This window comes from Bos taurus, chromosome 8 (genome assembly GCF_002263795.3).
Source record: "Bos taurus isolate L1 Dominette 01449 registration number 42190680 breed Hereford chromosome 8, ARS-UCD2.0, whole genome shotgun sequence".
Classification (NCBI taxonomy): domain Eukaryota; kingdom Metazoa; phylum Chordata; class Mammalia; order Artiodactyla; family Bovidae; genus Bos; species Bos taurus.
The window spans coordinates 75367496-75383396 of NC_037335.1; the positions used below are offsets into that span (position 1 = coordinate 75367496).

General features: G+C 35.8%; 1 protein-coding gene across 7 annotated transcripts in view; it reads right to left on the reverse strand.

Moving 5' to 3' along the window:
* UBAP2 (ubiquitin associated protein 2) overlaps window positions 1-15901 on the reverse strand; it is a 119256-nt gene that overhangs the window by 32028 nt on the left and 71327 nt on the right. For 5 of the 7 annotated variants that reach the window (XM_059888979.1, XM_024995517.2, XM_024995518.2 and 2 more), the window contains 5 exons: window positions 14736-14790; window positions 12855-12958; window positions 7697-7762; window positions 4444-4496; window positions 1307-1374 (listed from right to left, as the gene is read on the reverse strand). In XM_059888979.1, the coding sequence (XP_059744962.1) occupies window positions 1307-1374; window positions 4444-4496; window positions 7697-7762; window positions 12855-12958; window positions 14736-14790 (346 nt within the window). Of the gene's footprint in view, window positions 1-1306; window positions 1375-4443; window positions 4497-7696; window positions 7763-12854; window positions 12959-14284; window positions 14385-14735; window positions 14791-15901 lie in introns of those variants that run through there. The other 2 variants (XM_024995520.2, XM_015472609.3) reach the window with 2 other exon arrangements.

Consider the following 15901-nt stretch of genomic DNA (forward strand, 5'->3'; position numbering starts at 1 on the left):
TATACAGCCAAGTTCCTAGGCTTGAGTTCTTCTCCTTACGCACTACCCACTCTCATGTCCCCGTAACTGAGAAACAGTTATGGGATCTAGTATTATGGACCCCAAGGAATGTTCTAGCTTATGATAACCTAATTCCAGGGATACAAATTCATGGTAATTACATTACATATGACCCATCTCAAAAGTTCCATAACTACAAAAACCAGAAGTTCTATTCCAAACGATTAATGAAATATATATATGAAGAACACTGCAGCACTACTGTCTGAAAAATAATCCTTAAAAGGTCCACTTATTTTTTAAATGAAAATGATGCTATGCAATTCATCAAATACTAAATACAATGAAGAAGATACATCCATTTAAGGAAAAATTCTGAGCAAGTCACAAAATAATATATTATAAGACATAACCTTTGATTTTTATTTCCCTGTAATGAAGTCTTATCACCACCTCATTTAGCAAGAGATTGAGCATGTTAGGTTCAAAACTGCCTTCAATGCTTAGGTATTATATATATCAAGGCTCTCATCCTTCTAGATCACTACTTTTTGAAACCATAATCAAAGATTTTTAGAGTTATTGTTAAACTGAGAATGTAAATAAATACTTTTCAATAATTCAATTCTGCACACACTCTAACAATGTTTCTATCATCCCAAAAGCTCCTCCTTGTCTGTAATCTATGAAATTAGTAGATTAAAACTATTAGAACCCATATAAAATGAGAACTTTGTACTATCCTAAGATCTAAATAAACGGCATTATATGAAGAAACCAAAAGAGATTTCTGTTACATTTATCTGTCAAAAAAATAGTTACGAAAGTAAAAAAACCAAATTGTTAGATTTAACATTATCGCTGCCATGCGTGTGACCACGTTCTCAGTCACGTTGACTCTCTGCAACCCTCCTGGATTGTAGCCCGCCAGGCTCCTCTGTCCATGGAATTCTCCAGGCAAGAATACTGGAGTGGGTTGCCACTTCCTAATTCAGGGGATCTTCCCAACCCAGGGGTCGAACTCACGTCTCCTGCAGTGGCAGGCAATTCTTTATCGTCTGAGCCACCTGGGAAACCCGTAACTGCTATTTTAATTCAACAGCAGACACAACAAATTAGGAGATTATGGAGGCTCTGTCAGCTTACCAGATAAGGGATAAAACAAGTCTTAGACAGAAAAGAGAAAAACAGAAAGAGATTCAAGAAAAGGGTAAAAAATAAAGAGATATGAGGAAGAAAACCACTCTCCTACAGCAAGAAATTTTAATTCTGCTCTGAATTAAAAAAGGTGGGGAAAACCGTTTACCTTTGCCCAGGTGTGACATGATTCTCTGCTGGAACAGATGAGGAAGTGAAGACCTTTGTTTCAGAAAGCTGTAACAAAAGGATTAAAAATATTTTAATCTTATTTTATATAAAACCAAAAAATGTAACAAATTCCTGATAATTTCTAGTCATCAGTATTCTTCTTCTAGTTCACCCAAAAGGCAGTCTAAAGGAAAAGAAAGAAACAAGTGATCATGGCATGTAATTTTCTTAAGGTGAAGATAATTTTAGATGGATAATTCCACAATAAGGATTCCACGTCAGGGACAAGAAAGTGAAGTAAAGTCAGATCATAGTGTAAGTCCCAGTCTCACTATTCTACTTCACATTATACTAAATGAGAACCCCTATAAAAACTACCACTAATGTTACTATAAACACCAAAAAGGAGTAGGAAAAGTTTGAAAAGGTAAATTACTGACATTCTCTTTTCCCAAAGACAGGTGGCTTTAGTATTTTATTAGTAATAGATTTACTAGTCATAGATTTCCTTACTGCTTTTATCAAAATATTATTGAGGTATAACACAAATAATAAACTGAATATTCAAACCGAATAACTGAATAAGGTGTGTCATATATATACTCCATCACAAAATCAATATCTATTACCCCAAAAGTTTGCTCCTGTCCCTGTGTAATCAATTCTTTGAGTACTCACTTTTGTCCCCAGGCAACCAGGGTGTGTTTTCTGTCATTATAGCTTAAGCTGTATTTTCAGGAATTTTAAGTGGAATTTTTAAACATACAATCTTTTTTGTGATTTTTTTTTTCCACTGAACATAATCATTTTGAGATTCATGCATGTTGTTTTAAGGCACACAGAATACAATTTCTTGAAACCTCAACTGACACTGCTGAAAGGCAGACTTATATTTTCAAAATGGGGCACGGTCTTGTAAAGGTTAATACTGTTGATGTAATGACAATGTTGAAAACTAATGAAAATGCTATTCTTAACAATGCTAAGTGTCTCAGACTTAAAATCAGACTTCCTCAGACATTAATATTAAGGTAGGGGCAGAGTAAACAGTTAGGTGTTCACTTTCCATAAAAACAAAAAGTGCTGAATTCATTATCCTGTTTCAACAAGAAAGGCTTATACTATGCACTGCACTCTCTTTCAAGATAGTATCTTAAGAATTCCAAGGAATCTATTTTTGCCTCAAAGAATCTTATGAACTAAATTAAGACAGAGAGAAGCAATTAAGGAGTAATTCATTAAAAGTAGTAACAGATGATCTAAAGCCTTAAAATATACAATATTAAGTTCAAGGTAAATAAGAACTATTATACATTTATCACTGAAATCCTATCTAATCCGCTAGAGAACAGAAAATTTGCCCTGTTTTCTCCTCCTAAGCTCTAGAAGGAACTCGGGGTCTGCGTTTTAGATTACTCACCATTCAATCACTATTACTTTGTAAATGTCAGAAACTTTTAAGTAATTTTGGTATTTTCTGGAAAAGAAGATGTCCACTATTTTATAGCACATGGAACTCTACTCAGTGATACATCCTAGCCTGGATGGGAAGGGGGTTTGGGAGAGAATGGATATATGTATATGTATGGCTGAGTCTCTTCACTGTTCACCTGAAACCACCACAATACTGTTAATTGGCTATATACCCCAATAGAAAATAAAAAGTTTAAAGTTTGGGGGAAAAATTTTTAAAAAGATGTCTAAATTCCCTACTGTAATTCTTTTCAGTAATTCTATTGTGATACAATACAGCCTACACAGCAGAGTATTACTACCTATATGTGAGTGCATTTGAACTGCTTATTAGACGACTTACATCTTACGACCTCACCTGAAGCACAGAAAAACCCCATCAGTTAGGCAGGATGGTTATTATGATAATCATTTCAGGGATGAAAAATAGGAGGCTCAGAAAGGTAAGTAAGATGCCTCATCTAAGGTCAATAGGTCAACCCAGCTAGAATATGAATACAAGTCATCCACCCTCTGATAGCTGGTTGGCTTTCTATCCTGCCTGCTGCCCCAGACAAAGCTTTTAGCTCTGGAAGTCTTTTTTTCCTCCCAACAAACTCTTAGCAAAAATTCTAGTAACACAAAGCATGTAAAACTAGGACAGATCTATTTGAAATAAGGTATGGTACCCACAGGTTCCTCACTCTGACTTCCTCTTATCACTGGTACCATCCCTCCACTGACTCTATTATCCACCCATCTCGTCCACTCTCCTCAGATTACAGGTAACAGAAAACCTGATGACATCATACCCCAAGGTCTTATGGTTAGTATGTGGGATAAGTAAATAAAAAACCCTAAGTCTCTGAAGTTCCAAAGCAGTATATCCTTCTCCTTTCTTACACCCTATCCAGCTTACTCCCCTAATAAGTCAGATAAAATAGTGATAAAAGAAAGCTCAAGTGCAGTTTTGTTTCTTTTTTTAAAAAAATGTAAGTACAAATGGGGGAGGGAGGATAATCTCAAAAAGAAAAATAAAATCCAAAACTCTGGGTCATATTATGCAATTTTGAAGGTCAGTACTTGTAACCTTTTATTCTCTCCCACCCAGTGTCAGCTGTAACTCTAACATGTACATACTTCTGTTCTGGACCTTAAGAGTGAAACAGAAAAATAGTTAAGAGTATCTTATGCTGAACACAGAACTTAAAGATCAATACTACTAATACCAAGAAGCTAGTACAGTATACTCGAAAATGTCTGTGGAATAAATGAATACAAAAAGATCCAGTCTAGTTGAAAGGGGAATTGCTTGGCCCTAGAACCAGAATGATTTATTGAGGTTAATTTCAACTGTAGACCTAAAACATAGACTCTCTCCTTCAGTAAAAAGGTTATAAAGAGTAAATAATCATTCACAGGCCAGGGTAAAAGCATCAGCTGGTTATTGGGCCAAATAAAACAAAGATAGTGAAAAAATGACATCACTCCTATTTAATGCCTGGTCATCTTTAAACAGATGCTTTAAAACCAAGTTTCTCAAAAATCTGGAAACACCAACATCTTTCTGAAAATCATCTGCTTAAAAAAAAAAATTGAGATATCTCGAGGTTTCCTCAAAAGTACATGTGTTCCCACCAGAATCCAAAAGAAAGATAGTCACATCTGATGCTAAACACTTACGTCTTCAGTCCAGTCTTCCGCTGTCCACTCTTCCACAGAATTCTTCCAGGCCCCTGTTGACAATCACAGTTTACACCATAAAGTCAAATAAGGTCTGATTCCAAATGATTCTCCATTGTGTACAGCACAAGATATATCATGTATCTCATTAGCAATATAGTTTATAATCCAAGAAATATGAGGCTCTTAACCTATCTCAAGAAAATCAGTCATGTTTTCAAATGCAGCTTGGCTAAGTACTAAACACACACACACAAGCCATGTCTCAAATTGCTTTTGGTTAATATCCACTGCCTTAAGAAACTATGGCACAGCAAAATAAATATATTTAACAAGGAGATCCTTATGATACATTATTTAAAAAAGAACACAATTCAATATAAGGCAGCTCTGCTTTGGACCCTCATTTCAGGCAGATTATCAGATTTAGAGAAGTGTTTTTTATATTAGCTCCACTGTATCATTTCCTAACAGGTCTCCAGCAAAGCTGAGCATTAGTCCTGTTCACATAAAGTCTGTTGCTATACCCCTGATAAGTAGGAACAGAAAATGTGTTCACACAGTTCTTACAGAATAATCATCTATATAGAAAACATCTATATAGAAAACTTTGAAGAAGGAAAGTATATGAATTCAGATATGCTGATATTAGTGCTTAGTGATCCTGTGTCCATTCCCATTGTTTTAAAACATATGTACAAACACATACCCAGATAAAACAGTTTTAAAAGGAAACACACCAAGAAACTGACTGTAACCACCATCAGGAAGCAGGAGTGTGAATGTTTTCAGTTCCTTCAATAGGAGGAAATAATTGAGCATCTGACCTGCAATGAGGTTTGTGTGTGGGAAGAGGAAGGGCACACCTCTGGAAAAAAGGCAGTTGAACAGATCTAACTACCTTATCATGTCAGTAACCTATTAACTAAACTGATGCTGTAAACCTAAGAGGGCTTCTCTGTGGAAGGCTTTCAACAGATGTCCCTAATTTAAGACTGATTATTGCAAACAAAAGTAGAATCTATGGATTTATGGAACATGACTTCTTATAAAATATTACCCCCAAAATGCTATTTTGTGTCTATAAAAAGGGAGATGTTTCAAACGTGAACACATTCCCTGGTGTGAGAGAAATCCACACACATCTCACCAACACTGTGGATCATGGGGCACGTGCATTACAGGAAAGCACTCCCTACTCTTCTGTCCCTCTCTATTGCATGCACCCTTGTAATAATAGTAAAACTTGATAGAGGAATGTTTTAATATTTGAAATGATAATCTGATCTACTGCTTTGGCTAACTTATCTTTAAATGGTTTCCATAATTTCTCCAGAAATGTCACAAAGCAAGTATCAACTTCTGTGTCCCCAAAACATCTCTTTGAATTAAAATATTTTATAAACAAAAGCAGAAAGATATAATAGCTTAAGCTAAAAAACACAAGGTACAATTAGTCCTAAGTGGAAATCAGTACCAGAACTTAGATCTCTAGAGCATGCTTTACATGAAGTTAAAGGGATCCAAGGCAAGCCATCCACCTACACTTCACTATCATCATGGTTTCTTAAGTACTAACTAGTGCCTTTCTTAAGTACTAACACATAAATCTCCAACCTTCTAATGTATTTCCTGCCAGACTTTTGTCTCAGTACATGTATATTTTAAAAGTTCACTGGGATGACCTAGAGGGATGGTATGGGGAGGGAGGTGGGAAGGGGGTTCAGGATGGGGAACACATGTTCACTCGTGGCAGATTCATATCAATGTATGGCAAAACCAATACAATATTGTAAAGTAATTAGCCTCCAATTAAAATAAATAAATTTATATTTTTAAAAAAGTTCATAAAGTGGGCTAGTTTTGAAGCAGGTCAGTACATAGTGTTCTCGGTGCCACCTCCATCCCACCTACCCCAAATTCATGCTGTCACATTCATCACAGGAGACAACACTCCAAAAACTGCAAACTCTACAAAAAACTGAGGCTCAATCTAAGCAGATTTAGGAACACTTTGCCTCAAAAATCATTCCTAAAACTTTCACCTTCAAAGCAACTAAGATTTTATAATAGGAAACAATGTATGATGGAATTGTTCTTAGGATCTCCTTCATCATCAGTCATCAACCAAATAATACTGGGTTAAAAGCCTACACATAAAGCATTGATGCTAGATATCGAATATCTCACTGAAAAGACCATTAAAAATTTAGTGAGTGATGTGAATGATAAATTACATGAATTTGATTAATACACTGGAAATTTGCAGGACACAGAAGTTAAGGAAAGCTAGAATGCTAACGGAAAGTTTATGGGGAAGATGAATCACAGCAAAAATCCTGAAGGCTGAATAGCCAGATATATAATGAAAGGATATTCCAGAAGAGAGAAACAGTGATGAGAAATTACAAAGAACTAAAATATATTAAAATTAACCTTAAGTTCAGAATATGTCTTTTTTCCCCAAAAAAACAATATAAGTTGTGGCAAGATGTTTTAAGTGTACAATTCAGTAATTAATAATTTAAAACACACATTCTTATATATGATATGTAAAGAGACTGGCCTACCACTTTAGAAGTATTATGAAAATAATTAAAACACAAACTAAGCCATCCAGAAGAGGATGAGAAGCTGAGTATATTCAAAAGCAGGCAGAAGACAATGAATGAAGTTGTAGGCAGACATCCTACATGGTAAGGTGTTATGTCCGGCAACAGAGAGGAATGCCCATATCAGCAGCCAGGGCGAAACTGTTGCAGTGATCCACCCTAAATACACAGACTGTAAAAACTACATGACATTAGATAGAGAAGACCATAGAATCAGGTCCTAATCTTACTATGGAATATTAAAATTTTTACAGGAAGACCTTATTCCGCATTGTAGACCTATAAAGCTTCACCTCAAACTATGAGAAAAATTCAATGACATTCATTTATTTTCAGCTTAAGACAATAATCTGAAATGTATGCTTTGTGTTCAGTTTAACTTGATGTTAGTCCTCTACCAAAAACACATATAAGGCAGACTTGAAGGAAAAGGAGCAACAATGATCCAAACTCCGCACTGCCCTAAAGGCCAGTGTGAAAAACACTTTCATTATCAAAAGCTGATTATTTTATCAAGAAATTGTAGAAATAGTTTACAAACACTCACCTGATGAATTATTAGCTAGCCTTGATAAAAATGGAAATTATTGAAAAGAATTGTATAAGAATATTAACTAAGGAATTTTTTAAAAAATCCATACCTTTGATTCCAAAAGAATTTTTGTTTGATAGATTCTGAGCTACATTTTGAGCATCTGATGCCAGTTCTGTGGATCAATGTAAAATGTAAGTTTTTAACTATCATCAGATGACAGAAGGAATTCATCAGACGAGAAATTAGTAAGTAAATTAAACAATGAGGGGACAGCCTCACAGCTAAGTATATGCTGTGTGTCCAGAGAAAAAGAAACTTCTGTTAGCCATGCTATGACAGACTGCTGTGGCCCAACTATGAATCTTAGCAGCCAGACAGATCTCAAATATTCAATTTGCATCAATTATGCTTGTTCTCATTCCCATGTTCACCAAGTTCCCTTCCCACTTGTCAAAGAAAACATTACAATCTGTTTAAATGGTATGTTTTTAGTATATTTATAAATTTGCATTTTGACTACCCTTCAGTCTTTCTTTTTTGGTCAATCTCGAGTCTGACCCTAAGGATGGATTTGATTATCATCCTGTCAAGTCAGGCTTCTGATTCTATGAAGCTATGGGCTAGACTCAGAACATTGTGTTATCAACAAGACAATACCAGTCTGTGAGGCTTCTAGCGAAACAGCCAGAATCCCATCAGATGACAACATCTTTCATTGTATTTTGCATCAAACATATTTTGCTTATCTAAATGTTTTCCAGGAAGGAATCTGCTACTCTAAATGAAAACCAGAGGGATGAGAGGGAAGAAATAAAGACAAAAGGAAAAGGAAGAAGAGGAGGAGGAATAAGAAAACAGAAAAGTAGCAGTTAATGGATTAATTCAATATTGTTTCAAACATCCAATTTAAAACTCAGTGGAGGTTCTAAGTAAAGCCACTATAAACATCACAGGCAGGTCTTAGTATGGATGTGTTTTCATTTCTTTTCAGTAAAAACCCAGGGTTGAGATTTTAAGACTGTATAGCATCTCTATGTATGCTTTCACACCAGGAATAAGTTCGAATTACACCGTCACCTTCACTAACACTTGGTACTGTCAGTTTCAAAGCTATTTTAGTGGATGAATGGAGGTAGCCTACTTAGCATGCACACTCACTGTAAATTTGTATTTCCCCAATGACATCCCCAATGATGATGAGCACATTTTTGTTTGCTTATTGCAATCCATGTGTCTTCCTTTATGAAGCATCTGTTCCAATCTTTTGCTCATTTTTTATTATTTTGAAATAATTACAGATTCATAAGACGTTATCCTTGCTTCAGTTTTCCCGATGATTACACCTCAAATAATTCCAGTAAAATTTAATAGCAAAACAACTGCCATAGATACAAAATGTGTATACTATTCTATGTCAGTTTTTTACTGTGGTAAAATAGTGTGCATGTGGTAAATAGTATTTACTATTTACCTAATGCTAATCTTTTTTAGGGTTACCATGCTAACTAACCCTGAAGGACAGGGAAGCCTGGTGTGCTATAATCCATGGGGTCACAAAAAGTCGAACACAACTGAGCAACTGAACAACAAACCTTTCCCAAGTGTACAATTCACTGCTATTGAGTAATCACAATGTGGTATAGCCATCATCACCATCCATTTTCACAACTTTTTCATCTGCTGTTGTTTTAATTGCTATTTTCATTGGGTTACTTGTTTTCTTCTTAATGACTTCTGAGAATTCTTTATACATTCTGTAATACAAGTCCCTTTTCAAGTAGAGGTTTTAAATAAATATTTCCTCCTAAACTATGCCTTGGTCTTCCATTCTGCTTTCTTCTGAATAACCATGTTTTTCTTTTAGACTCATGCTTATTATGTCCTATATAAGAAATTTTTCCTTAATCCAAGGTGGCTAAGATTTGCCCCAGTATTTTCTTTTGAAGTTGTGGTTTCAGCTTTCACATCTATAGCTATTATCCACTTTTGATTATTTTTTTAATATACAGTATAATGTATGCTGAATTGAATTGTCTTGGAACATCTGTCCAAAACCAATTGTATCTGTGGGTTTATTTCTAGATTTGCTATTATGTAATTGATCTATCTCTATGCTTTTTCCAATTCCACAGTCTTGATTACTGTAACTTTAGGGTAATTTCTTGAAATCATGGAGTGTGAGTCTTTGAATGCTGTTAGTTTTCAAAACTGTTTGGACTATGTTCACACCTATACTTTACTATAAAAATTTCAGAATCAAGTTTAGAATCAACTGACACAAAAAAATCCTACTACGATTTTGAACAAACGTGTATGTTCAAACCTATGTATCAATATGGGGAGAAATGCCGTATCAATAACAATATCAATGATGTATCAGTAACATATCAATAACATTTATGAGTCTTCCAACTCAAAAACACCTCTGAGTTATCTCACCTCCTTTATAGATCATCTTTGATATTTATCTTCATGTTGCATAATTTTTGACATACAAATCTTACACATACTTTGTCAGATTTAGACCAAGGAGCTTCATGCTTTTGTATTACTATAAATGGTAGTTCTTCTGCTCATTAATGTTTCTTCAGACACTCAATTTTTACATTTTACTGTAAGATTTTATATTTTGCATTTGCATAGATAGAAGTCTTATTTTGCATATCATTAGACTTCACAGGCATTTGACGTTTTTTGAAGCTACTTCCCCCCCCCATTTTCTCTGTTGATTATAGAAATATTACCTGTTAAGTGAACTAGCTACATCATTTAAAGCTTTCTAACTAATTTCATTAATTTTTCTATAGATTATTTGTATCAGTGCCAGAGATGACAGGTTTTTCCCTTCCTTTCCAATCCTTTTCTTTTTCATTCTTTATTTCAATGGTTCAGAAATAATGAGGGCAATCCTCCTGTTTCTCTTCAGTTTTGACTAAATCTTTTGCCTTTATTTAAAAGAAAAAAAAAAGTAAGCCCCTTGAATTTGCTCAATGACTCAGGGAACTCAAATTGGGACCCTGTAACAACCTAAAGGGCTGGGATGGGGAGAGAGGTTGAAGGGAGGGAATATATGCATACCGATGGCTGATTCATGTTGATGTTTGGCAGAAACCAACACAATACTATAAAACAATTATCCTTCAATTAAAAATAAATATTTTTTAAAAAGTTAAGGTCCTTTATCTTGTTACAAAAGGATATTCTATACTTCACTAATTATTGTGAAGTTTGCTGTGACTTTTGAATCCACCCTTTTAAGGCACAGGACTGATTAGTTTTCAGTCTATTCACAAGGTGTACAACAATCACAACTACCTATTCCAGAATACTTTCATCACTCCAAAAAAACTCTAGAACCCATTCGCAGCCACCCCCATTTCTCCCAACATTCCCAGCCATCAGCAACTACCGATCTACTTCTGCTTCTATCTGACTAATCTGGATAATTTTTCTTTCTCATTCATCCATTGAAGAACATGTGGCTTTTATGTGAACCTGTATCTTCCATTCTCTCCGGTATGTATCTAGGAGTAGTTTTATTTTTTAAATGTTAAAATATCAAGTTTAAACTTAACATGGCCATGATATATCCTTTTTCTAGTTTACTGAATTGTTTTCCAATATTGTGATTTAAAATTTTTACATTTGTGCTGAAGAATATGATTAATCTATAATTTCAAATGTTGGAAAGAAACTTATCAACAAAATATCTTGACAATTTTAATAGCTATGATATTAATTATAATAGATTATAATAATATCAATATTCCTTTTCTCATTCCTACAACCAATTATGTTTCTTCTGCTTTCCTTGATCAGTCTCATGATAAACTTATCAATTTTACTAGTATTTTCAAACTACTGAGAGGGTAACAGGCAGGAAGGCCAGAGGGTCTCCAAAAAGAGGAAATAGACTGCAAGTGTCAGACGTTTTTCTCTCCCTTAAGCGACAGGAGGCAACAAACAAGTCTAAGACTTTTTTTTCTCTTAAAATTCTGTGTTGCCATGACGACACCTGGTTCCACCTGAACTTAACTTTTCTCAAACGTTGAGCTAACCAATGCAATTTTTTATGGAAATGTTTTTCTTAAGCTATGTTAATGAAACTATGTATTTGCTCTGGAATTTGCCTTTCTTCAAAATGGTTCCACCTAAGACTAAGTTTTGGCTGATACAGATCAACAAACCAGTATTCATATCAATTGTTTTATGGCTGGGGGATGACACACCTCGTGCCATCCTATCTCAAAAATGCATGTTGTAGGAGAGGGGCTGGTGAAACTCCATCAGCCTTGAGGTGTCTCTATTATCTGATTAGTAACTTTCTAACAGACATAAAACACCTGGCTAAAGACTTAGCAGGGGGCACTCTTTCTGCCCCCTTCTGATGTCTATGTCAGAAGCTTTCTGTATCTCTTTTATACTTTAATAAAACTTTATTACACAAAAGCTCTGAGCGATCAAGCCTCGTCATTGGCCCCAGATTGAATTCCTCTCCTCCGGAGGCCAAGAATCCCAGCGTCTTTCACAGCTCAACAACAACCTTTCACTCCCATTTTTATAACTTTTGTTGGTCCTCTCCATGGTATATTTGATTCCTAGTTTTCCGTGCTCCTGTGATGGTGCCACTGTCTTTTTCAGGTAATTACTGAGCTATGATTTTATATATGGGATTATAATTCATGAAGTATCAAAGTATGTTTTTACAAATATAATCACAGCAATTAATATATATTATCAACATATATTATCAGGAATATTCAAAAGAGTTCTATTAAATAAATAAGCCAATTAACAAGTATTTATCTATGAACTTCAGTAAACAAATAACCCTAAAGTTTTAGGATACAAAAAAACCTGCAAAAGCAACTATTACCCTGAACTCACCTACCACCATCAACCTCTTAATCTGGCCATACTTGTGTTCACCGCTATGAAGAGTGAATTACTTTGTTTGAAGTCTGCCACTAAGAAATTATTCTCTGTATCTCTGACACCAAGATCTGAGTGTGGGTTTGTACTGCCTTACACAGGTTTGTTACAGCATCTTCTTCAGAGTGCAAAAGAGGAAAAAAACCACATACCTTATCATCAAGAAGCTTTGTAAATGAGAAACTTTGGAGCTAAGGACCAGCTAAGAGTAGCCTCAGAGGAAGAATAGCTGCCTGTTTTTCATTTTTCTCCACCAGCACACTTGGATGTCATCTTTGGTTATTAAGAGCTCAAATAATTAAAATACATCTCTGGTGAGGACAGACACTTACCAGTTCCCTCATCTGCACCATTCTGAGCAGCTTCCCAAACTACTGGTTTTGTCCCACACCCATCTATAGATGGAGAATCTGAATAGTCCGCAGGATTAAATGTCCTTGGGTTTGAAATAAAAAATAAAGGCAAATGAAATAATCACAAAATTAACTGTATATCATCTTCCCTGACCACTGTAAGAGACTTCATCTTCCTTCTCCTATTTAACCATAAGCCAATTCTTCTGGCCATTGGAATCTAGAGCTTTAAAAAGCAGAGGCTGACTAGGGACTTCCATACACTCTTATATGATGCTTCTACTCGCCTAAATTGTTGTCCTCTGCATCCTAAAGCAGGCGTGGAGACCTATAATAGTTCTAGGCAGGGTAAAGGCTCTAACGAAAAACCCACCCACCCCATGCCAACTAAGCCTAGACCTAAATAGGCAACAGGTCTTTTCTTCCCAAGTCAAAATCCAAATTGGCTTTGAACCTTTTACAATAAATGACTCATTTTGTTTAGATGGATACAAATAAAAAGAAAACATTTTGCTCAGTGCTTCTTTTTAAATAAAAACCCTAAATACCCATGATTCAGATGCCTGTGCTGTGTTTAGTTGCTCATGTCCAACTCTACGCGACTTCATGGACTGTAGCCTGCCAGGCTCCTCTGTCCATGGGGATTCTCCAGGCAAGCATACTGGAGTGGGTTGCCACGCACTCCTCCAGGGAATCTTCCCAACCCAGGGATCGAACCCAAGTCTCCCACACTGCAGATTCTTTACCATCTGAGCCACCAAGGAAGCCCAAGAAAACTGGAGTGGGTAGCCTATCCCTTCTCTAGGGGATCTTTCCAAGCCAGGAATTGAACCACGGTCTCCTGCATGAGATGCCTAACTACAATCAAATTAAATAACATCGCCAAAATTTTCACAACTTATAAAAAAATATTTTAGCATTATTGGGGTGTCACTGACAAAAAGAATCACAACAGCACTTTTTCTGAAGTGGAGGACAAAATCTACAAAATCCTTCAAAGCTACGAGGCTGGGCATATATGTCCAAATGTTCCAGCCAATTTGCTTCCTGCATTTTCATCCTTCTTTTGTCCACAGGGAGCTCAGGCAGAAAAGAGATGGCAAGAGTCACCATCTCTAGGCAGTGACCCAAAACAGTACTGCCGGGAAGCTATGGACAAACAAAGGACTTTTCGTTTCTTGACTATCATCTACCTATGGCGTCTATAAGATGCTTAAATACTTTTTATAACGGGGGGTGGCAGCTAATGCTTTAGATAACAGGAAAAAGTGAAAGAATAACCAGAAACAATGAATAAATAACTGACTATACCATCTATTTAAAAATAATATATTCATCTTTCAGTATTACAATTCAAGATAAAAATGATTGTTCTTCATTAAAAAAAAAGAAACATTGCATTTACTTACCATTCAAAGACAACTGCTGGATTTACCAACATAATTCTTAAGCAATGGTTTTCAACTGGGGTGGTTGTGCACCTCCCTCCCAGGGAACATTTGGCGATGTCTGGAGAAATTTTTGACTGTCACAACTTGAGGAGGGGTGCTACTGGGATCTAGTAGGGAGAGGCCAGGGACGTTGCTAAACATCCTACAATGTAAAGGGAACCCCACCACCTCAATAAACTATTATCCAATCCAAAATGTCAATAAACCCAGGACTAAAAAATCACTCTAAGGCTTACTGCAATACAATCTCATTTGTTCTATTTCATTTTTTTAGTATTTTCTCTTTTTAAATATAGAAAACATCTGACTCACCAGGACGGTTAATCGGGTACAGGATAGGGGAAGGAAAGCCTTAGAGATAACAAAAAGAGAAGGTAGCAAATTCAAAAACAGGATAGCTAAGACTTACCCCATGCCTTGGGTTGAGAATCTTCCTGCCCCTCTCCCTCTGCCACGCCCAAATCCTTTAAAAACAAAAAAGTATAAAAATAATATTTACGTTCCACACAACTATAACTCTACTAACTTCATCCCTTACACACTTGCCCAAACATTACTGACGTTGCTCCTAACAGCACCAACATTCCCAACCAGTACACGCAATCTGCAGGTCCCTGATGACACAAATGCCTATTGAGCTCAAAGGAGAGAAAAGAATTTAATTCTGCTTGTACAACATTTGTCATATACTTCAGCTTAACATAGGCAGGTTATACTTTTAAAAATTCTGGATCTTTTTGAACACATCTAGTGTAAACACCATGGCATCATAAGCCTCTACTATAAAATGAAAGGAAAAACAAAAAGAGGATCTACTAAGGAAGCTGAAGGTATATTAAATACCATTTTTAATAGTAAGATTTTTGATAAATGACCAAGAGGGCAGCAAACAAGACAGCAAGCAAGCAAAAGAAATAGTTTTATTCAGTGACTCTTTGGTTTTTCTTAATTGAATCCTAAATTGTGTATTAATGAACTAAACCCAAGAGTTAAAACTATACAACCCTTAGAAGAAAATATACAGCAAAAGCTTATTACAGTGAATTTTGTAATAATTTCTTAGATATGACCCCCAGAATCAAAGGCGAGAGGAAAAAATTAGATTTTAAACAGGTGAATCAAAAGACATGAACAGAGTAAACAGGCAACCCAAAGAATATCTGCATATTATACATTTGATAAGGAAGTAACATCACGAATACATAACAAAATTCTACTACTAACAAATAACCAGATTAAAAAATGCATAAGGGGGCTCTTCCCTGGTGGTTCAGTGGTAAAGAATCTGCCTGCCAATGCAGGAGACAAACATTTGATACCTGATCTGGGAGGATCCCGAATGTCATGGAGCAACTAAGCCTGTGTGCCACAACTTTTGAGCCCAAGGGCCGCAACTACTCAAGCTTACATGCCCTAGAGCCTGTGCTCTGCAACAAGAGAAGCCATCGCAATAAGAAGCCCATGCATGGCAACCAGAGGTGTAGCCCCACCCAGAGAAAAGCACTCTCAGCAATGAAGATCCAGAACAGTCAAAAATAAACAAAATTCTTAAAAAAAAAAAAAAAAAAAGGCGTG